Here is a 22,250-nt window from a genome sequence, read left to right as displayed (position 1 = left end):
GTGCATTGTTAAGAATTTTATTAAATGAGTTGCATCAGTGTCTTCTACATTACCATTTTAACGGGCAGTTCTCTGTATTCTCAGTATCGTTAGTTGACTAAAAAAGGGCTGAAGAGGCAAGAAACTTTTCGACATTTTTATGTCTGTGAACATACTAAAAGGTAAACTGGCGTGTTTGTAGGTCAACCTACAAAAAAAATCTGGTTAAATACGGCCTCTTTGTTCTTCTGTTACCTGTACTAACAGAAGATCAGGCTTGTGTTTTCCCCCAAGGAGAACAGGTGTATTATGGAGTTTCAGCTTCTTACATCAGAACTGAAGCGGCACCATTGTTTGAAAAGCATCTTATTTTTGAGATTAATATGTTAATGGCTAAAATTATGACCCCACACTGAGCTGAGTACAAACAGATGTCTCCGCTGAGCCTGTTGTAGGATCAGGGCCTAGGTTGCCTTTTGGAAATTGGCCTCAGTGCTCTGCGAAATATTATTTCTTTCATTACCTCTGTGTTAAATGAGGTCAGTAAGTGTGTTAGATTCTTTTTTTTTTTTAATGAAAAACTCATGTAGCGTGTCTTGAAAGGAAATTCATTCTCTGATTTGCCTGGCATAGTTACAGTTTTAAATGTTGGAGGGTGGGAAGAGGAGTCATTCCTTTGTAGTCGTAGAGAAATGAGTTGTGTGAGATGTGCCCACCTGTCTTAACAAGTGAATGATGTTGAGTGCTTTTCTCTTTCTTTTTAACTTGCTCTATGTGGAAAACCTGTTATCTTGTAGTCCTAGGAATTTCTAATGTTCCAAATTTTTTTCTTTTTTTTTTTTTTTTAATTAGACTGATCAGAGAAATTGATACCATTGCTCTGGGGTGGGAAAGGCCAGCAGTGTGTGCAAGAGAACCATGTCTGTTCGGGAGTCGTTTAACCCAGAAAGTTACGAACTGGACAAGAGTTTCCGTCTGACCCGATTCACTGAACTGAAAGGCACAGGCTGCAAAGTGCCTCAGGATGTCTTACAGAAACTGCTCGAATCTCTACAAGAAAACCATTTTCAGGAAGACGAACAGTTCCTGGGGGCAGTTATGCCCAGGTTGGGTAAGTAGTTGCTCCTCTAGACACGCGTCATCCTTATGTTTGGTCTGCTTAGTGACGTGATCTCATCGGTGGTTTGTTTACTTGGTTTGAAAATTGTTCGTTGTATAACACACACACAGCATCCAGAAATGTGAAGCATTGAATCTTGTGTTGTCAGTTCTTGGCATCTGGGATACACGAATACTATTTTAATTATTTAACATCCTGCAGTGTGCTCAGCTACAAAGCAAAAGCGGTCAGGAATGGGCATCGTGATAGGCACATGCTTACGCGTTAGTCTCCTCCTCCCTTTGCCCAGTAGATGCTTTGCAAAGTGAAGTCATATCAGTTTATTTCTGGACTTTTATATTAATACATTGCCTTTGGAAATTTAGGCAATGAATGCAATGAATTGTATGCAGTTAGATGACTTGCAGGTGACATTCCCCTCTCCCTCCCCTCCGCTCTCTTCCTTGGGTTAGGGAAGTGGGCAAGAGAGTACTTTCTTCCTTCTGCCGACGCTGGGAGCAGATTGTTTCACAGTTGTCATTTCGCCTTTCAGTCCTTTCGTTGTTTCTCCACTCTCACTTTTTGCTCACCTGTAGAAGCTGCCTGGGAAAGGCTGTCTTTCCAAGACGTCTGTGTTCTTGCCAGCTTCACTTTCTCTTTGGTATTTGCACAATGATGCAAGCAGTAAGGGAAAACAACCTGCACAAGCCACCTACATGGGGAACAGGGCAAACATAGGTATTTTTGATACCAGCTGCTCTACCTAATATTGATATAGATAAATGAATGTAGATAATGTGTTTAATGACACTTTTAATTCTGTTTGTCTCTTTACTCAGCCCTGCATATTCAATCTGCTTGGCAGCACAGAATGGACTTTTTTTTTCTTCAATTTAGGAATATCAGCATAGTATTTATTCTGAAGTTATTTAATTATCAATTTAGTGTCCAATAACCCAATTTAAAATCATTTTAACATTGCTAATTGTCTATTAGCAGGCTAACAGGTTGCAACCCATTATTCTGATAGTGATTGAATTCAGTGAGAGGTTAGTAAGGAGCTCGTGTTCTTGCTTAAACAATGGTGATCTTTGTATGAAATACCTAAGCAGCAATTGTGTGTGGAGCTGGGGTGGCACTATAATATTCCCTAATGAAGGACACTTCCAGCTTTTTATCCCCCCGATTACTATTTATATGCTTTTTTCTAAATCAAATAAGTTACTCAGAACAGCATTAGAAATTTGACAAATTGAAAAATCAGTAATGGTTTGGTTTAGATTTAATTACCTAGCTGCTGGGTTTGTTTTTTTGGTTTTTTTCCTCTTAGAAACTTACAGGCTCTAATCAGTAATGGAACTGCTCATAGATTTTTCTTCTCCAGTTATATGAAAAGGTAAAAAAGTAGACTGCTGCCTTTGATATGTAGGTATGGTATTATGTAACAGGAAACCTGCTAGTAATAGAAGGTATAGAGTTCAGGTCTCTCAAAAATACGCTCTTATGGTGAGTATCCCTTTAACAAATGTGTCTTTAAGTAAGTTTTTGGTGTTACTTGCCTCTGATACCTTGTGCTTAAAAGGGACAGAGGGGTAACTTTACAGCCTGTGCATATGCACCATGCTTTCAAGATGCAGTCAAGAGGGTGATTTCCAATAGCAGGCTCAACCTCACTCTTTTTTAGTTCTGCAAGTGGTGTTACCCGGAGCAATCTTACATAGGGCTCTGAGTATATCTGTGAGTAAGAAACTGCAAATTTGATATTAATTCTCAGAGCTGTTACGGACCTTGAAATCACTGTTTTCAGTCACCTCTCTGAGCAGATTAACTTACTTAGCCAGTCCTTTTTTGGTGGAACAGAAACATAGCCTCAGAAGGACCATCGTGGCCCTTTGGCCTGTCTGTCAAGCAGCATTTTTGCTGAAGTTGTGGAAAACTGCACAGGTGAAATCAGTCTTGCAGCATTATGGCATGAATAGGTGAACTGAGGGCAAAACAGCTCCTATACATGAACCACTTCTCTGTAACTGCTTATATGCACTTCCCTAGAGACACTGGACATCATGCATAGTGGCTTGGCAGCTTCTGCAGAGGATGAACAACCCTAAATTACTGCTCATGAGCTTCTGTCAGTATCCTGTCTCTTCCGAGGGAAGAGCTGCTGTCTTGGTAGGCAGGAGAAGCAAGATCCTCTCCACCTGTATACCTGCTGCCTGGCAGACCTTCTGCTCTGTGTCCTCAGTAGGACCTCGGATGGTAGCAGCTCACTCCATCCCTGTACAGCACGCTGCCAAGTACTGGCTTGTAGCACTTGCTAGGTAGTTTGTTTCATTAATACATGGGAGAAAGTCACTGTGTGACATCTGCTCCCTGAAAACTGGTGGTTTGAAGACACTTGCCCTGTGGAGGTACGCAAAGTAATTCTAGGCAGTGTGCTGCCAGCCCAGGAAGGAGGTAAGCTACCTGCCATTGCCTCAAGGCACGAGGATATCAAGAGGGAGCGCGGCTCAGCTAGCATGTTGTGATTTGTCACCTGCCACTTTTGCGCGGGCTCTTGCGTCGCAACAAATGACTGGAGGTTTTAATATCGCTTATTCTGTTTGAAATACCCACCATCAGGGAAAAGGCTGCGCTTGGTGGTGTGGTTTTCTCAAAGGAGATTCCCTGTCTAGCAGATTGTTGTGCCGCCTCTCAGCCTCACAGAAGTAAGGCAATGTTAACACAGTTGCAGAAGCTCCAAGTGGGTGAATCGTCTTTCACCAAGGTCCTAGGCTGTGACTTGCAGCGTTATTTTTGTTCCTCCTGAAATGAGGAAGTGCCCTTTATCAGAGGCTATATCCTTCTAGAAGTGTCACTATGTTTTCGTTGAGATCAGAGTGACAGGAAAACCTATTTGCTTTTGACAATATCAATTTACGTAGTTCCTCTTAACTTTAAATGTACATACATACAAACACAGGTGTTCTTAATGCATTATTATTATGCTGCAAAAAAAGGTAGAATCATTGTAGTTTAGTTCTTGCTTTCAGCTATTTACACTTCTGATCCAGTCAGGAGTTTTCATTCTTTGCTTGGTTTTCCTCTTGTTTGTGCTCTGTGCTTTCTCTAAGGAAGGAATTTGCCGTGTCTGTTTAGGCAACATTGTGAGTTATATTTCACAGACATGTTTTGTGAGTTCTCTTGTTAAGAGGAACAGATAATTAAGGGCAGAGCTACTCACCTCACTGATTGATTTCTGTCTTTGCAGGAATTGGGATGGACACGTGCGTTATTCCATTAAGACACGGAGGTCTGTCGTTGGTCCAGACGACAGATTATATTTATCCTATTGTGGATGATCCTTATATGATGGTAAGTTGACTAAACTTAATTGTTAGCTGTATTGTTGATCTGATTTGTGCTTCTCACTTACCCATCTGATGGCAGTTTTGACCGTTTCTTGTAGATGTGCAGTGCTAGTTGTTTGATTAATTGCATTCAGAGACTTTCCTAAATACATGCAAGGAGGGAAATTACAGATTTGTCCTGTAATCTTTTCCACGTCAGCCAGGAATGCTGCTTTATATAGGTGAAAGTTGGGAGAACTGCTACCTTTAATTCAAATTTACCTCCATCTGTTGTTCTGTGGGATTTGGCTTGAAAAGCCCAAAAAGGGGGAGGGGGAAGAGCTGTCTGTGAAGCAGCAGACAGTAAACTCCACTTACGAGCAGAACTGTGTTGTAATTGGCCTTTTTTGAGGTTCTGAAATAACCAGGCAACATGTTAGAACTGGAAATGCCTAAATGACAGTAGTTGGCAACAGCAGCTGGCAACTTCAGAGTGCTTTTGCAACACCAGTTTTCCTATTGTACTACCTCTGCCTGTAGAGGCATAAGTTGAAATGACTTGTTGGGAGTTGTGTGTGTTTGACTTCGGTTCCTTCTGTGTCCGTATTTCACCTAGTCCGTCTCAGTGGGGGTTCCTCTGTGGTGTTACATGTGGCGGTGATCAGTACTGACTTGAGGAGAAGGTCATAGGGAAACAAGTGAACTTTAAAAAAGAACTTAGTGAACCTGTAGGGAATTCTGCAGGAGGTGTTCATTAGATGAAAGTTAAGAAATGCTAGAATTCACGTTTCCTGTGGTTTGAATGTGACTCCTTTGCTTTAAGGCATGCTTTTACTGCTGTTTATATGATTGCATGCTTTATTTGCTGGTTTTGGTTTGTTTGTTCTGAGAGACCTGTCACGTAGGTTTTGGACACACAGTTTGAGATTGGGACCGACTTTTTTTTTTTTTTCCCCAGCACGCTTGACCAGGTGTTTTGCATATACGCAAGCCTAGCTCCTTTGATTTCTGTTCCAGAACAGCTCTCTTTCTGCAAACTGAGCAGCCAAAATCTCTGGCTGGCCTCTGGAGTACAGAGTTGTTGAGCTCACGTGAGAAATTTGATTCAAGTGGCTTGCTTTAACATCAGTGGGAACTTGTCAGGGACTGGGATAAAAAAAAAAAAAAAACAAACCTGTTGGAGAGCTGTGCTCAACTTTATGAGCTGAGAAACTCTCTTTTCTCACCTTGTAACAAAAACTTGTGAGGGACAGTGTGAGAAGGCTGTGGTGGAGGAGGGTTGTTTTGTTTGGAGGTACAAAGATTTGAGGTGCTGCAGGAGTGTATAGATGAGCCCATGCCCAGATCAGGCTTGGGCCAGTGTGGTAGGAATGGAATGTAAATTTGGACTAAGGCCAACTTTAGTGGTTGTATCAGCAGCTGTCCTGTTTCTCTAGCTGCTTTTTTTCCCCTATTTTCTGTCTAGACTCCCCCAACCCATGCCTGTCATTACCAGTCTGTGTTCTCATTACCACTTGCACGCAGTACATGTTCTGCTTCTTGCCATTCTGCTCTGTCCCCTCACCTAGTCAATTCTAGTCTGTTTTTGGGTGGATGTTCCCTGATGTAGAGTTTCTCTGTTTCTCTATGCAGTGTCTACCTGCAGCTCCTTATCTGATCTCTCTTCCTAGTTGGAGAGAGAGGAGGCAAGGGGGGAAAGCCAAAAGTGCAAATGGACTCGAAGCTGGGTGCTGTCACAGAAGGGATTAGAAAACAGCTGAGGAAGGCAAAACTGCATGTGGACTCAGCTGAACTTCAGATTTTTGCTTCAGAAAACAAGCTTTCTCTCACTCTGTCACTGCCTATTTTAAAATGAAGTTCTGCGGTTAGGTGCAAAAAAAAAAACTTCCTTCTTTTCCCCTTTTCCCTCCTCTTTGGCTTTATTCTTGAAAAACACTCAATCTGTCTCGTCTGAAGTATCCCTAGGATGTAAGCCTGTAAAATCTATATCCAGCATAGGACGTTTCAACTAATATGGTTTGATATTGGAAAAGTTACAAGAAATTGAAAATAGGCTTCATTGTAAGAATCAAGCCACTGGCAATAGGACTGGTACTAGCCTCTGTTGTGACACTTGGAGACACCTTTTCTGAGTACAGGAGCAGGAAACTGGCTGGTTTAGAGAGGGGACTTCCTTCCCCCTCCATTCCAGGGACCTTTTTTGTGCCTTTTAAGAAGATCCTTCACTCAAGACTGGGGATGGAGGTCTGATACTCCATCCTTTGCCCGTATAAATAGTTCTTAGTGTTCCACATAGATGCTTGTGTTCCAGGGGGACTACTCAAGCAGTCAGGTAGCATGTGGGACCCAGCTCGGCTGACCCCTGTTCGTGAATCCTGTCATGTTTATCGATGTTCACAAGCCGTGTATTGTTCCCTTTGCTGCTTCAGACTTGAGACTTGCACTCCCTGAATCTGTTTCCGTAGTGGTTTTGCCAGTTGGCAAAAGCAATGTTACACTGACCTCTTGACTACTAGAATAGAGAGATGTTGTCAGTGTAGTTTTAAAAACTTACCTATCATTCCTAAGAGGCATAAATCAGCGGTTTGCTTGGTAAATACTGAAGACAGTAGAGAATGGTTTGACAGTCCCCTTCCAGAAAAGGAAAATGGCAGGCTTTAGTGTTCTTAAACGTCTAGAAATTTAACAACCAATATCCATCAAACCATGCAGTACACAGCTGACTCTTAATAGCTTAAGATTTAAACGATTAAAACATATTCCAGTTCCAGGTATAAGGGATTCCCCTGATGCCACTGAAAGCTCTTGAATGTATGAAAAACTGGATTATACTTAATTGTGATTTGGAAGTGTTATTTCATGCCATCTGCAAGCAAGGTAACTGCCTGAAAATACTAATTTTTATGAAAATCCTGGACATGTGATTAGACTGTAAGGTTTTGGGGATGGTAGAAATGTGTTTCGATGCCCTCCCCCCCGCCAATCTGTCTTCTAGCTAAAGCATATTTCTATAGTCCAAAATGTGTTGAATAAGCATGTTTTGTTTTTATCACGGTGGTGTTGCCTTTGAACTTTATGAAAAACACAGATTTAAAATTGTAAAACTAGATGTTTGTTACAGTTCTGCAGCTGTAAACCTAAACCAATTTTAATAAAATGTGTGGAGTCTTCCAAAGTAACAGAATTTGTCCTGTATTTTAAAATTATCTTGCCATCTCTTAGGGCACATCCTGTATCAGAAAGTTCTGCATCTTCATCAGGAAACTTGACGTCTCATCTGTGCTGGGTCCACACCTCAACAAACCCTGACTCAGATACATTAATTCAGTAGAATTAGAGTAGCTAAGCTCATGTGATGCAAGGGATCCCTTCTCAGTCCGGTCAGCTTCACGACTTCTTAGAGGCACCTTCAGTAGATGACCAGGTCTCTTGGACAATTTTTTGCTAGTGGAGATGTTCACACACAGTCAATAAAAGTGTATGCCTGTAGCAAAATTCAGCCTTATCTTGTCACCTGAACAAGTGACGGAGTAGGCACATCCCCCTCACTATACAAGTGGCGGGAGGGACATCTCCCCGCAGTAGCTGTGCGTGGGGACAAGGCTGGCTTCCGGGAGCCCTGGGCTCCTTAACCCTGCATGCACTGTCTTCCTCAGACAGCTTCTTAGTGACATCCTGACAGAAAAAGCACCTCGGTGTGACCATGTGCTGGCAGCACAGCTGTATCCTCTGGGAAGAAGAGTACCCTCCAGAAAACTTTGGAGGGTAGACGTGGCCTTCAGGGTAGTGCAGAGGAACAAATGACTTTCCCCATCAAGGTCCCTGTGTACTACATGTTCCAATGCAGAAGAGGTACAGCAACATAGGCTTTTTGGATTAGCTTCCTTGCAGTTCTGAATTACATACCATGCTTGTCTTCGTCAGCGTGTACAGTTTTGTGCTGGAATATAGTTAATAGGAGCATATCAGATTGAGTAAACTGTTAGCAAAGGTAGACTTTGTCAACCCTAACTTCAGCCTCTCAAATTAGGCATCCAGTCTAAACTCAGCGTGGGATTCTGATGTAGTCAGTGAAGGAGTATGTTGCCCAAGACAGCTTGGGTGAATTCTCTCCTTACCTGTAAAAGGAACAGGTATCTGCACTCCTAGGTGGGCACGTTGCACGAAATGGATCATCCCACATCTTTGACTGGGTTTCTTAATGCAGGAGCCTGTGGAATTAGTAGCTGCCTCGGAGTGCAAACTCATGCTGGAAGTTTTGTTTGTGGCAGGTGTTTGTCTGAACATTCACAAGCAGCCCTGCAGATTTTTTTGTGTGTCTGTCTCTCTTTTTCCAGGGACGGATAGCGTGTGCCAATGTCCTAAGTGACCTTTATGCCATGGGGGTCACAGAATGCGACAACATGTTGATGCTTCTTGGAATCAGCAATAAAATGACAGATAGGGTAAGATTTTTGGTACTTGCTTTTTAAGGAAGACCCAAACAGCTAAACGTGCTTAGAATGTATTTATCTTTAGTGTATTTTCTCCTGAAAGTTTGAACGCTTTTAAAGAGATGGTTTTGTTGGATGTCTCCGTTCATAGTATGGGTCTTGCCTCATAAACATTCTGAGTCACTTGCTAAAAGTTCAGTTTTCCGTGGCATTGTAATCTTCTTCTGCTAATACCTTCATCCCCAACAAAATGGGGTCCCTGCTTCTGTCAATTCAGGACAGTGTTGCCCTAGGGCAGCATTTTATTACCGACTCATGTGTCAGTCTGGATAGATACTTCTGGTTTGCCTATGCCAGCTTTGTAACATTTATCTGAAGCAGAAGAAACTGAAATAGATTGCTTTTCTTTTTCTTTCTTTCTTTTTGTTTTGTTTTGTGTGTGCAAGTGACCAGCATGTATGTATGTTTGTTTTGCTCTGGCAAAAAAGGGATGTTTATTCTTAGAAGGAAGTAAGTTAAAACTTTGCAGGTTAGCGGAGGCCAACTGCAGCTTGATTTAACTTTGCCTTATTGCACTGCACTGCTGTGGCTGTACCTGATTACAACGGCAGGATAGTTGTTCTGATTTGCCAGAACTCTGATTTCTTTAGTTTGTTATGATCTTTTGAAGAATGTTTCTTCAGCGTAAGAATGTCACCTTCACCTCTTTTTAGGAAGAGCTGTAAAACCGTAGCTCTATGGGATAACAAGCAATTTTCAGGAGGCTAACCTCTTCCTAAAGGCTGTCTTTTCTGTCATGAACTATTTGCTATGAGGGCATTTGGCTTGAGTGATTAAAAGCCCTGGACCAGTCTTGAAATGAGTAGCACTGCTGTGTATGGAACTCTGACTTCTGTTTTGATCTCTAGGAAAGAGACAAAGTGATGCCTCTAATTATCCAGGGTTTCAAAGATGCAGCAGAAGAGGCAGGAACATCTGTTACTGGTGGCCAAACAGTGTTAAATCCCTGGATTGTTTTAGGAGGAGTGGCCACAACAGTCTGTCAGCCTAATGAATTTATAATGTAAGTTAAATTGCTAAACAATCAAAAGCACTGGTCTGAAGGGATACAGTAAAAATCCTTTAAATACCATGTTGTGATCTTGTGATCTGTCTCCTGATGAACAAAGCAGTACCTTCTCTTGCTTGCTTTTGTCCTTAGCACTCAACAGATGCCACATCTCTTTTGTACATATTTGCTTTTTTTAAACAGGGTGTTCTTTTATTTCTCTTCCCCCCCCCTCCCCCCCAGTATCTTTTGATCCTATGCTCCTTTTGTCAGGAGAGTTAAGCTTCTAACCTTTAAAGGTATTGAAGGCTGTTTTGAGACATAAATTTCTGTCATATTTATACCTCCATTTTAAACCATCTCCCAATTATCCTATTAATGGCTGTAGACAACTACAGAATTGCTGTCTTTACTGTCCATTTAACGGTAGAATGTTCCACTGTGGCACGTTACACTACACAAACGAATTTGTTTGTGATCCTAGTGATGGTTATCTTATGCCTGGAGTAACAAAGGTAAATTTTTTTCCCTATCCTATCTTACATCTCTTCTAAATTGAAAGAAAAGATGTAATTTTGTGTGTGTCTGACTGCAAGCATTGTTCTATTCCAAAAAAGAAGGATTAGCACTTTTAAATAAGTTTGCAGCATTTTGCTCAATAATACCCCATGGTAATGAATCCCAAAGGGTAATTCTGCAATTAGTCAGTTTTTTAACTGTGCAACAAGATACATGGGTCTGGGAAAATGTAATTTATCAGCACTTATTCCTAACAATGTGTGTGAATCTCACTATGTAATTAATATATGAATCCTTTGTTTTCAGGCCAGACAATGCAGTGCCAGGAGATGTGCTCGTATTAACTAAACCCTTGGGAACACAAGTGGCTGTAGCTGTCCACCAGTGGCTAGATATTGTGAGTACACCACAAAAAAAGAAATAGGGAAGAGGGATGTGAGTTAAAGGTGACCTTCCTCATTCCCTCATGTCCCAAAATGACAAAGTTCGGCAGTGTAATAAATACACTGAGTTGGGAGTGATCTACCACCTCTCTCTCCTCCTTCCTCTTTGGTGTGTCAGCCTTACCTGCTTCTGTGCAAAACTCTTTCGGAATCGAGACAGTTTACTATTTTGTGCTTAGTGAGCCCATCTTAATTGCATCTAATTCTTAGTTAGTTCTCGGGCGTTGCTGTAATAAGCAAAATTGTTTACTAACAGAACAACAGACTAGCACCCTGGGTAAAATTATGCCCTACTCCACCTGCCAAAGTAATTGGCAAAAGCGTATTGATGGCAATTAGGCCAAGATTGCTGTCTGTGTTCATGGGCTTTCTGCTTGTGTACATGGAAATATATCTACGTTTCACATGCATTACCCTGTGCATTCAATAAGAATATTTCTAGGAGCATTATGTACGTAGACATACTTCCATCTGTTACTTCAGGCAAAAATGTAACTACTGAACTGAAAAGTGACTGCAAAATTGGCATCTGCTGTTGTTGTCTGGCTCCCAGTACGTGTCTTCAGAGTTATAACTGCTCAGTTTACACTTTAAAAAGATGCATCTCTTCTACTTTTGGGACTACTGAGCCAATAGACTGGCAGAGAAGTGAGCTGGAATCTACTTTGTTTTGGCTGTTGGCCACTACATTGTCAGATAGAATTCTAATTACAAAGCTTGTGTTAGCAAAAATGGGAGAGAACCAGCTTAAACCTTCATTGGAGTCTGAAGCATGAGCAACAGGAAAAAAATATTTTTCTCCTTCTTCATAGGGTCTGGCCTAGCAATTTTGACCTCTGCAGAATCCTGCGTTTTCCAGTCAGATAGAAGGATCAGGGCCTCAGATAATCTTGCTATGAAAATGAAGTGAAACAACAAGACACCAATTTTATAGTATGTTTTCTGGCCATAATCTTACTTCTTAATATATCTATTATTGTGCTGACAGACTTGCAAATTAAGGATATTCTGAATTTCCACATATTTCAAGTACTTCTAATTTCCCTGACTGTCAACCAGAAACACTTTCTGGACTGAAAAATGAGGACAGCAAGGAAATCAATCTTCCTATTACATGTAAACAGAATATATCTTTGTGGTGGGAAAATTTCTGAGTAGCTGTGCTGCCTTTTCCTTAGCTTTGTTTTGTGAAAGAGTAGGGAAAGTGAAACTAGAATTACCCATCACAAATCCACCCGTAAACCAAATTTTGGTAGGGAATTTGACTTTGCATTAAAAAGTATGTGTGAGAAGGTGCATAGTACAGCAAGTTTATGCATGGGCAAGAAAGGGAAAACTGGAGTGTAGAGCTATGTGGCTGCAAAACAAATTAAAAAAACACAAAACCAACCCAAAACTAAAAGCTGAGGTATTTAAACAGAGCAGTAGTGAATGAGTTCCTGGTGACAAGTGAAAGGAAGACCCAAATGGAGGCAAAACTTGTTGCAGCCAAGCCCCAGCTGTCTTGCTGGCAGCAGCTGCCGTCGGGTGCAAAGGAAGAGACTTTTGCAAAGAGGCTGCAGGGACCAGGTCAGGGATGTGCTAGAGGTGGGGAAGCTGTTGCTGTGGCTCTGGCTGCCAGGCTGATGATGTGGACTGATTAGGTTGGTCCACAGCTGGGAGGTGGCATCCCTTTTCCCCTTTCAGCTGAAAAGCATAAGGGGATTGCCATGATGTGCCCCTTTAGAAAAGCCTTTCTGGACCTCGATGCTGTCTACCGACCCTTCCTATTTGGAAATCTAAGCTTTTTAAAAGTTGTTTGGGGATTTTTGTGAACTTTTCTGCCTTTGTTTCCTGTTTACTAACCCCAGTATCTGATTGCTATAGTGGAGAGGAGTTTGCATCTTACCTGTGTTTGTGGCTCCCCTAGCCTCAGCCTTGAGTTCCGCTTCCACCTCATTTGTGATTTCCATTCACATCACCTGACCAGTTTCCATCCCTTGATCTGCCTCAGAACTGTGTGAAAACTAAGGCAGAATGACTGCGCAGGTTTTTCAGTCATACCCGGAGTAAGAATAATCACTATTCTGTCAATTTTTTTCACTTGGTCTCTCATTTATGTAAATAAAAATGCGTTTCTTACTTAATTCGTCAGACCCAGTTCAGTCTAATTTCAGAAGCTCTGATCTTCCTGCTGTATTTTCTTGCTCTTTATCAAATTACTTGCTTGGCTGACTAATCTCTTTTCCCCCCTCTTGCTATTTCTGGATTCTTTCTTATACCCCTCAAAGTCAGCGTTCATTTGTTAACGATAAGAGCCTCTTTGACAAGATCCTTCACCCATCCAGCATCGTATACCAATTCTTAGTAGTTTTTGCACCTTTGACTTAGTAAGAAGTTTGTTCTATGCATTTATTCTGTGGAACGGCAGTGTAGGCATTGTGGCTTCAAAAATCCTATTTTTGTTTACTTTGAGTTGTCTGTAATTTTATTACCATTGCAAAAAAAGAAGAAAATTAAACCAGTTTATAGCATTGCTCTTAACAGATAAATAGTTGCTTTGTTTCATTCTGGATCTGGAATTAATTCAGCTTTGAATGAAACAATTGCTCTTTATAAAGGTACCATTTCCTAATTTGTTCTGAGACCCTTTTGGGATGAAAAGCATTGCTTAGCATCTGATGGAGGCATGAGTCCACACGAGACACTGGAGAATGGGTAGAAGGAGATGCCAATACTAAACTGTAGAGGAAGCTTATGAAACTGCCTTAATCCTAACTCACTGGAGTGATTACATCCTGTCCTGCCTTCACATGCACTCCTCAGACCTGGACTTGTGGATATCAGTGGCCTTTCTTAATCAAAGGATCCATATGTGAAATCTAGAATTTTCTCTTAAAAACCCAAGAAGCCAGAGATTATAAATCTCAACATCCAGCAGCAAAGTTCTTTTCATTTGGCTGTGGCGTTAAGCCAGAGAGTTGTCTTGAAGGAGTTCTTTGCCATAGGATAGGTTATTCAACTCCACTCTGCTGCTGAAAGCAAGATTTGAAAGTGCTTGGTGCCTAATAGATCGTTAAATGAACTTCACTTAGGTACATAGAGTAAGGCACACACCTCTGACTGTGGAACCTTTTGTCTCTCTTTAACAGAGTTTAAAAAAAAAAGTACAAGTACATTTGGGATGAAGAATTTTTTTTTAAGTGGTAAGAGTGTGCTTTAAAATATACAGCTGAAAATCTAAAATATCTTTATTTCATCCATTAGCCAGAAAAGTGGAATAAAATCAAACTAGTGGTAACGCAAGAAGATGTAGAACTAGCATACCAGGAAGCAATGATGAATATGGCACGACTGAACAGAACAGGTAAGAAGAGATGGGTATGTTTGGGGGGCGGAGGGGAGGTTGTGGGTTTTTCCAGTTCCATGCTTAATTTTATTTCACTGCCATGGGGAAATGTAGCACAGCCACTTCATTCCTTCCTTCTGCCCCATCTTTCTGCTGTTCAGTGTTTGTGAAGCAAGCAAATTAAAATCAAACGTCCTCTTTTAATTATACAGCAAAAACACAAATGCTGCTGGAGATGATTATGACTCATGTGAGTGCTGTGAGTAACATCCAGTGAGTTAGAGGATGTTTTAAAGGGAAATATATTGGATTTGTTCCTTATCTTCTGTGCCTAGAGAACTCATGAGGGCCTGACTGTAGTAAGGTTAAAAAAATTCGAAGTAGAATAAAAAAGGAAAAGCTCTTCCTTGAGTACACTTCAATTTTTTTTTTTTTTATTTTGTCGTGTTATGTGCTTCCCAAAGTGTGGAATATTTAGCACGTGTTTTGTTTTCTGGTTTTTGGGGTGTTATTTTTTGTTTGGGTTTTTTTCAGGGGGGAAGGTGGGTTGTTTTTTTCCTTTTAATTTTCTGGAGGGAAGGTTCTGCTTTTACCCTAGAAATTTTAATCCAGGATTTCCCTTTGTTCAAAATATCTTTGGAGGAGCAGAGAATTTAATTAGGTGTTCCCTTAGTTCTCAGTTGAAGGAATAGGAATAGTTAAATACCTCTTCTTCCATTTATTCAGTTTTCATTTGGTATTTGTTATGTCATCCCACTGTTTTTTCATTCTTTCACGAAGTCTTCCAGGAAAAATAAATGACCAGGATTGTCTTATGGAAAAGAACTCGGGTCCTGCTCATGTACTGGGAAGCACCAAAGAAGGGCAAAGCATTCTTGGTTTTGTTTTTCTCCGCTGACTCCTGTCAGGCTCCTTTAACAACACTTAAATATTCTTAACTGGAGCTATTGTCCTGCATGCAGAGGTGCCCTTCTCCCACCCGGGGCTCTGCAGTTGCAAATGCCCAAGAATTTCATGAATGCAGAGGTGGGGAGGCTGGTGCCCTTCCCCCACACCTGCAGGTTTTGTTCTTACGCTCTTAAACTTCGAGTGTCCAGAACTTAAGTTCTAATGTGATCGTTTTACGGAGTGGCAGGGGAAGACGTGAGAAAACTGACCCAGGATGAGTCTGGTCCTTGTCCTTAATGAAGCAAAGCTGAGCTCAGAACCATTCTGGTCCTCAGCTTTCAGAAGTTTGAATCTGGAGCAAACCCCTGTTTCTTAGACTGCTAATAGAAATTAGTAGCACGTGTCAAATAGAACATGCTCATAAATATAACTTGGTGCTGGATATTTGGCATGATTTAATATCTTAAATACAAATTGAATTTTTTAAGGGTTACATGCAGTATTGGTGAATTCCAATCCCCTTCAAGCATGCTTTTTTTTCTTTTAATTATTAATTTAAACAGCAACCTATCCTGACTTAAATTAAAGGTATGCAACTTCATTCAAAACTGTGCACAATGTTGTCGAAGCATTGCTTTTCCCGTTAATTTTTTTTTAATTTTTTTTTCCCCTCTCCCTCTCTTGTAGCTGCTGGACTCATGCACACTTTCAATGCACACGCAGCTACAGACATCACAGGATTTGGAATCCTGGGGCATGCACAAAACCTTGCCAAGCAGCAGCGAAATGAGGTGTCCTTTGTTATTCATAACCTTCCTGTTCTTGCTAAGATGGCTGCTGTCAGTAAGGCTTGTGGCAATATGTTCGGCCTCATGCACGGGACTTGTCCAGAGACTTCAGGTAGGTGACAGTTGTACCCCCCTTTTCCTTCTCTACACCTCCAAGTTAGAATTTAATAGCGTTTCAAATGTACAAATCATGTGCTCTGCATTCAAAATCACAGTTGGTTTGGCGGATAGCCAAGCTAATGAGCATTAGCCACACAACTGTTCACAATTAACTTGTTCAGCCTAACTTCCAAACCGCCATCCTACCCTGAAAGCCTTCTACTTCCTTATGAAGCGCTATTAGAGAAACCTTGGCTGTATCTAGAACATCTTGCAGTTAGAAGTTAATGATGATTCTGAATTCTTTAGAAACCTATTTTTCTCTTAGCTCTTAACTCCAGAACAGTGTATATCTGAAAATTCCAGCATAGCCAACACAGTTTTCTCAAAGGTAGAGCCGCCTGCAGGAGGTTTGCCAGTGAAAGGAGTGGTGTTTTGTTTCTCGTGAATATGTGTGAAGTTTAGTGCTGAATGGGCCAGCCTCAGTGACTGAGGCCTTCTCTGTCCACAGCATACAGACATCTAAGAATATAGATTTTCTCTCTGACATACATGAAATCTGACTTTAAGGGACTGTGACTAGCAGCACAAAAAAAAAAAAAAAATCTCTAACCCATTCACTGCTTGTGTTCTCTATTTAATAAAGCTGCCACTTGCTGTGACAACAAATAAAACAGATGTGTACTGAGAATCAGGTTATGGACACAAAGTTCATTTCAGATAAACATTTAAACAGTCATCAGGTGATAAGACCTTCTGATGTTTGAAAGTTGCCTTATTATGAAGTGTAGGCCACTTTGCTGACTAGCATGATCACTGTCTTCTGCTGGAAGTCTTGATTTCATTTTCCCCTTGAATCTTCTGTCCTGTTGCTTTTTCTTCTTTAATCTGACTTTTCTTTCTCTCTGGGAAATGGAGAAGATGTAGCAACAAATCTGTCTTTTCTCTTATCTCATTTCTCCACCCTCTTCCTGCTCTCCAAAAGTATTATCCAAGTTCTCTGCAGTTCACAACAGAGGGGGCCCCTTGAAGCAAAACAGTCCCAAGATCTGGAAAGAAGCATCACAGTGGGAGCCATAAACTTTTCCCCTAGTGAATACACAACTTACCATGATCTGCTGAATTGTTCCTTAACCATCTGTGTTTAAACAGACGCTCTGTCCTACAGAGACTGTATGGCTCAGATGATGTGTAATAGGATATGGGACGTGAACCCTTTCAAGAGTTCAAATCCAGCGTCAGTCAGCAGAGACCAGAAATACCTGGTGGCAGTTTGGCAAGCTCTGTCAATAAGATTGGTAGCACCAGAGAGATTTTTATACCCAGGAGTCCACATAACCAGAGTGCTAGAAGCATTTGCTATCAGTTGCAGAGAGTCCAAAAACTAACTCGGTCACAGAGCTGGAACTGCAGGATGTTCTTTCAGGTGCGTGGGTGTGGCAGAGGTTTGTACAGCAGTTGGCATGGGAATGGTTTAGCTGCAAACCAAGTGCGTGAGTCTTCAGAGCGGCACATCCTGCACCCTGGGGATATCCAATTCTCCCTTTTCACTAAGGGACTGTAAAATGGTGCGGATGTACGTGCTGCTGTGAGAGTATTTGGAAGCGGAAAACAGTCGACTTTTTGGGACTGAGAGCCAGGGGTGTCTTTGAAACGCCGAAGGGCTTATGTTTCAACATAGACAGATGATGATGGAAAAACCAGCAAGACATAATCTGGTTATTTGTGAACTCTGGCTGCCTCAAAACACGTATATTTGATTTCATCACAGCGTTGCTTTTCTCGCGTTAGAGGTGGCTGTAGGGATTTGTTACAGGGCAGCGTCTGCCAAATATTAGAAAGATCCAGAGCCACGTGGACACAATAGCTCTGGTCCGAAAGCTGTACAACTGCAGTCCTGTCTGACGGATTGCAGCAGTGTGTATTAGCTTGGGCACGGTGCGCTGAGGTGGCTCAGCGTTCAGACCCATGCTGTTTGCGCGCTTCACGTCCCGGGGTTGATTTATATGAAGTCTGTCTTGCTGTACCTCTATATCCAGTTGTGAGGATGCCTTTTGGGGGCTGCTCAGGGCTGTTCATACAGTAATATAGATAACGCTCTTTATCGGCTTAAATTTCCAGAAATGCTCTGTCTGTAGCTTCTTCATTTGTGAACAGATGTTTTTCAGCAGAGTGGGCAGGCAATGAGAAATTTACTGGAAAACAATTTGAATGGATTTTAAGACTCTTGTGGTTTTTTTCCAGTGTGCATTTGCTGGGCACCTGTTGATAAAAGTCAGTGTTGGAAAGATCTGTTATGTCATCTGTTCCATCCTCCAGGCACTCTTGCTTATGGTGTATTTTCTTAAAATTGCAGTTTTACATGATTTTGCACTCTCTTTTAGGTAACTGGTAATGGTTAAAGTTGCAGTCAGGCAGTTAGTTTTAAAATAATTAATTCTGTTTGTTAGACTGGCTACTTGCAGAAATAAGTTACAAAGTGTGGAATATTCATGCATGTGTGTATTTTTGCCAGTCCTCTTCCAATAACTTTTGAAACTGTTAACTTTTTTAGTGTAGTAGAGGTATCTCAACTTGGTGTTTGTGCAAATTTGTGGAAATAGGCAAGTGGGTAGAAAAGAAGGTCTGTGTTAGTGCCTGACAAGAGGCAAGGATAATGATCTCATCCTTTTGTTAGTCATTGTGGGAGAAAGCCATTAGCAGGAGCAAGGACACTTGGTTATGATTCATGAACTGTTTGTATCTCTGCTCTTAATTGCAAAGCTTTGTCTAGTCTGCTTTTGAAGTTTTATGGGTCCACTTCCCTGCTTGCAATGCAACTGTTAAAACCAGCAATGTTAAAAACCTCTTACCAGAAAAATCCCTCTCATCTTTAAAGAGGTATGCCAGGACAAACACCAAGTATCTGCATCCTTTCAAACCCCGAACGAAGCGTGCATCAAACTCCCAAACCGCCCCAGCCATTTGTTCATTCACTCTACAGTTCATTCTACAGTTCATTTGCTTTGTCTTCAGCGGTGGCTGATGCAGACCTCCAAAAACTAGGTATACCATGAAATGCTGCTTGCTTCAGTGCAGAGTGGCACTGCTGCTTCATTTTCCACAGGCGCATTGCAACAACTTAAACTCCATTTGGCTGTGACGTTGCACAGGTGAAGACTTCTTATAGTTGTCCATGGGACAAAAAACAGCAGTTGGGAACGCCAGTAGCATAGACTAGACTACAGCAGAATGCAGAGAGGTAAACCTTGAGGACTTACCCAAAGGGTTAGACTGGTCAATTTAGCAGAGAAATAATTATAATCCCTTAATATAGGAGTCCTACTACTGATGGAGAGTAGCCCATAGCCTTTATTAAGGGTTATTGATCAAACTGTGGGATGCAGCCAGCAGGTGGGAAGTGGTTTTTGATTGGAAGCTGGGATTTCGTACGTTTTTCTGATCTTGCCAAAGAGTGTTAAGAGGCTATGTGTACCAATGATACAAAATTGCAGAAAGAGGCGGGGGGGGGAGGGGGGGAAGATAATTGAATGAAGATTATTCTTGTGCTCTTTCATACTTCCTCTTTCACCATACTTCTGCGCCTCCCTTCTGGCTAGTTTGCACGTTCTCTGCACTACCACTTGTAAACCTCTTCCCTGACTCGCTTGCACCATGACATAGGTTTCTCTTTCTTGATGTAGAGCCTTCCATGGGAATGGTGCACAATTCTTTTGCCATTGATTTGTCTGTTACATCTGGAGTAGCTTAAATGCTGTTTTTCAAGCTTCTGGGTTTCTTTGTTGTTTTTTGGTGGAAATACCTGGCTGTTCTGAAACATCTGAGAGAGGTAGGCGTTTTTCTGCATGGCACACTTGTTTGCTTCATGCAGAACCTAAAAAATAACTTTCACACTTTCACGTATCCTTATAAGTAAATCCTCATGTTCAGTAGCTGCTTCTTTCTCACGGCTTTAAATTAAAAGTGTCTTTAGTCACCGCCAAGAGGACTGTTTGCTTTGGAAAGCAAACATAAAGGTGCCCAAGGTGCTAAGAAGCTGCCCAAGGGCTGTGGAGGAGGAGGTGGCACCGAGCCCAGGGTGGCCAGTTCGCCAGGTGGCACTTCACCCCCAGGGTTGGCTCAGAGCTGGTGGCATGACTGGTGCTGCTGGCTGATGTCCTTCACCCGCATGAGAAGACTTTGGGTCAAATAACTCTTTAAGAGTAAGCAAGCCTGAGCACGTGCCCAAATCCCTGTTTGCCTGAATAGACTGTCTTGCCTGTGTCCTCCAAACATTTTCCAATGGGAGATGATACTGTAACATCCCTTGCAAGAGGCTGCTGTGTGTCAGAATACAGCACAGTGCACAGACGTGAGCTGCGCAAACTGCGTGTAGCGTACAACGCTTTGAGGCTTAATTGAGTATCTGCAGATGAGTTTGTTGCTCTGCGTTGCAGTGCCTCACACGATCGCAGCATAGCATCACTGTAAAAAAGGTAAGGGATACAGAAAAGCTGAATACTCTAGTATTCTACTCCTCTAGTAAGGAGTAGCACCAAAACACTTAATGATTTGGTCATAGCCCCTTGGAAATTTGTGCCAGAGCTGACGATGAAACTCATTCTAGTAATTCACTTGGCAAGCCACCGTTCTGGTGCTCTGGGATTCTCAGAATGGAAGTGTTCTTACATTTAATAACTGAATGGCGAGCTTGCTAACTAGTTACTGTGCCGCTTCTGAAAACCACTCATTAGTAAATAAAATATTTTTTCTGTTGTCTCTGAGAAAAAAATCTTACGGGAAAGGCTAAAGAACGTTAGAAAATTCTCTAACAAAGGGGTCAAAAGGACTGTCACAGGGAGCACTGGATCAAGCCTATGTTTAATTTTCTGCCTCTTGCATTCTCTGGTAATAGTCCCTACTTTGATGAATGATTTCATTGTGGGCAGTGGGATTACTTGCAGAATCAGCTGCTACCAATATGTGGTTATAGGTATCTGAATATGACCTTTATCCAACATGTTTCTGTGTAGAGGCACTTTGCAGTCCTCTGTTGGAAGTTTACAATGGTGGTGTTGATTCAGTATGTCATTTGTTGGCATCGGTATGATGCCCTGTTGCCAACATCTTTTGTGTGTATTTGGCTTCATGTACATACCCACTAAACACTGAATTCAGGCGCAAACTTCCTTCTGTAAAGCAGGAGCTCAGACTTCTACCATGTCTTCTCTTGGAGTCCTTGGAGATCGACAGAATCCACTGAAGTCACCAAGTACTTGTCTAAATAGGGATTTGGCAGATCAAGGTTGAAATGTTTTGCAATCAGATGTTTTTAATGCTCTGCTTCTTTTCTTTGCAGGAGGCCTCCTCATCTGTTTACCACGAGAACAGGCAGCGCGTTTTTGTGCCGAGATCAAGTCTCCAAAATACGGCGAAGGTCACCAAGCATGGATTATCGGCATTGTAGAGAAGGGCAACCGCACGGCCAGAATTATAGACAAACCACGAATCATTGAAGTTGCACCACAGGTGGCCACTCAGAACGTGAACCCGACGCCCGGTGCCACCTCTTAATATAGATGAAATAGCTGTTTGTTTTTAAATAGATCTATTCCTTTATCATCCTACAATTTAAAGAACTGTAAAAAGAAAAGAAAACTTGTTGTGTCTGCACATCTGGTGGCCTTAGGTCAGTTTATGAGTGGATACAATTAATAAAATAAAATCCATTGCCTTTTTTTCCTGTTACATTAACTGAAGATGCACCTAATCTTGAGGCAGCTTCTGAGTTGAGAATTATATTGTTATCCAATACTGTTGATTCATTTTGAATCTTTAGACACTTATCTCTTGCCGCATAGGCTCTTTTTAAAGGTGCTTTCACGTAGCACAGACATTACCAGTAGTAGTGTCGAATAGCAGTTTTGTGTCCTTTCATTATATGTATATTTATCATAAGTCTAATTTTGATGCCTTGAGTGATATTCCAGGAAGGCAATAAATTGATAAGTGACACAGTGGGTATACCCAGTAGTAAGAGGGTTGCATGATTACGTTCAATCTTTGATTTTTTTTTTTTTAATTTTTTTTTGTAAGGTTTAGTCTTACCAAGAGCATCTACGACCCTGGACATTGCTTGGTAGTGCACTCTGTTTAAACGAGCAAGTGTTGACTTTGCATGGAAAGCGCTTCAGAGTCGAAGGAGTCATTTTTAATTTCATTATTTGTAGACCTGACAATATTTACTGTATTATCAATGATTGTTTTCTTTATTGGTAGTAAGGAAAAATAATTCTTTTTTTGCAATGTGATTGGATGTGC

General features: G+C 41.4%; 1 protein-coding gene across 2 annotated transcripts; it reads left to right on the top strand.

The window, feature by feature from the left end:
* Nucleotides 1-284: 284 nt before the first annotated feature.
* Nucleotides 285-21,503, top strand: SEPHS1 (selenophosphate synthetase 1; the record flags this gene model as incomplete). Of its 2 annotated transcripts, XM_081999722.1 has the most annotated exons (8): nt 285-1,090; nt 4,326-4,429; nt 8,742-8,849; nt 9,746-9,900; nt 10,711-10,801; nt 14,094-14,193; nt 15,751-15,963; nt 21,289-21,503. In XM_081999722.1, the coding sequence occupies exons 1-8, from the start codon at nt 898-900 to the stop codon at nt 21,501-21,503; spliced, it is 1,179 nt and encodes a 392-aa protein (XP_081855848.1). In that variant the 5' UTR covers nt 285-897. The 2 variants fall into 2 exon arrangements, with proteins under 2 accessions (XP_081855848.1, XP_081855849.1); XM_081999723.1 differs by lacking the exon at nt 15,751-15,963.
* Nucleotides 21,504-22,250: the final 747 nt, after the last annotated feature.

This window comes from Phaethon aethereus, assembly GCF_964289735.1.
Source record: "Phaethon aethereus genome assembly, chromosome: 1".
NCBI lineage: Eukaryota > Metazoa > Chordata > Aves > Phaethontiformes > Phaethontidae > Phaethon > Phaethon aethereus.
The sequence above is the reverse complement of the archived record's forward strand: the minus strand, read 5'-3'. Positions and strand labels throughout refer to the sequence as shown.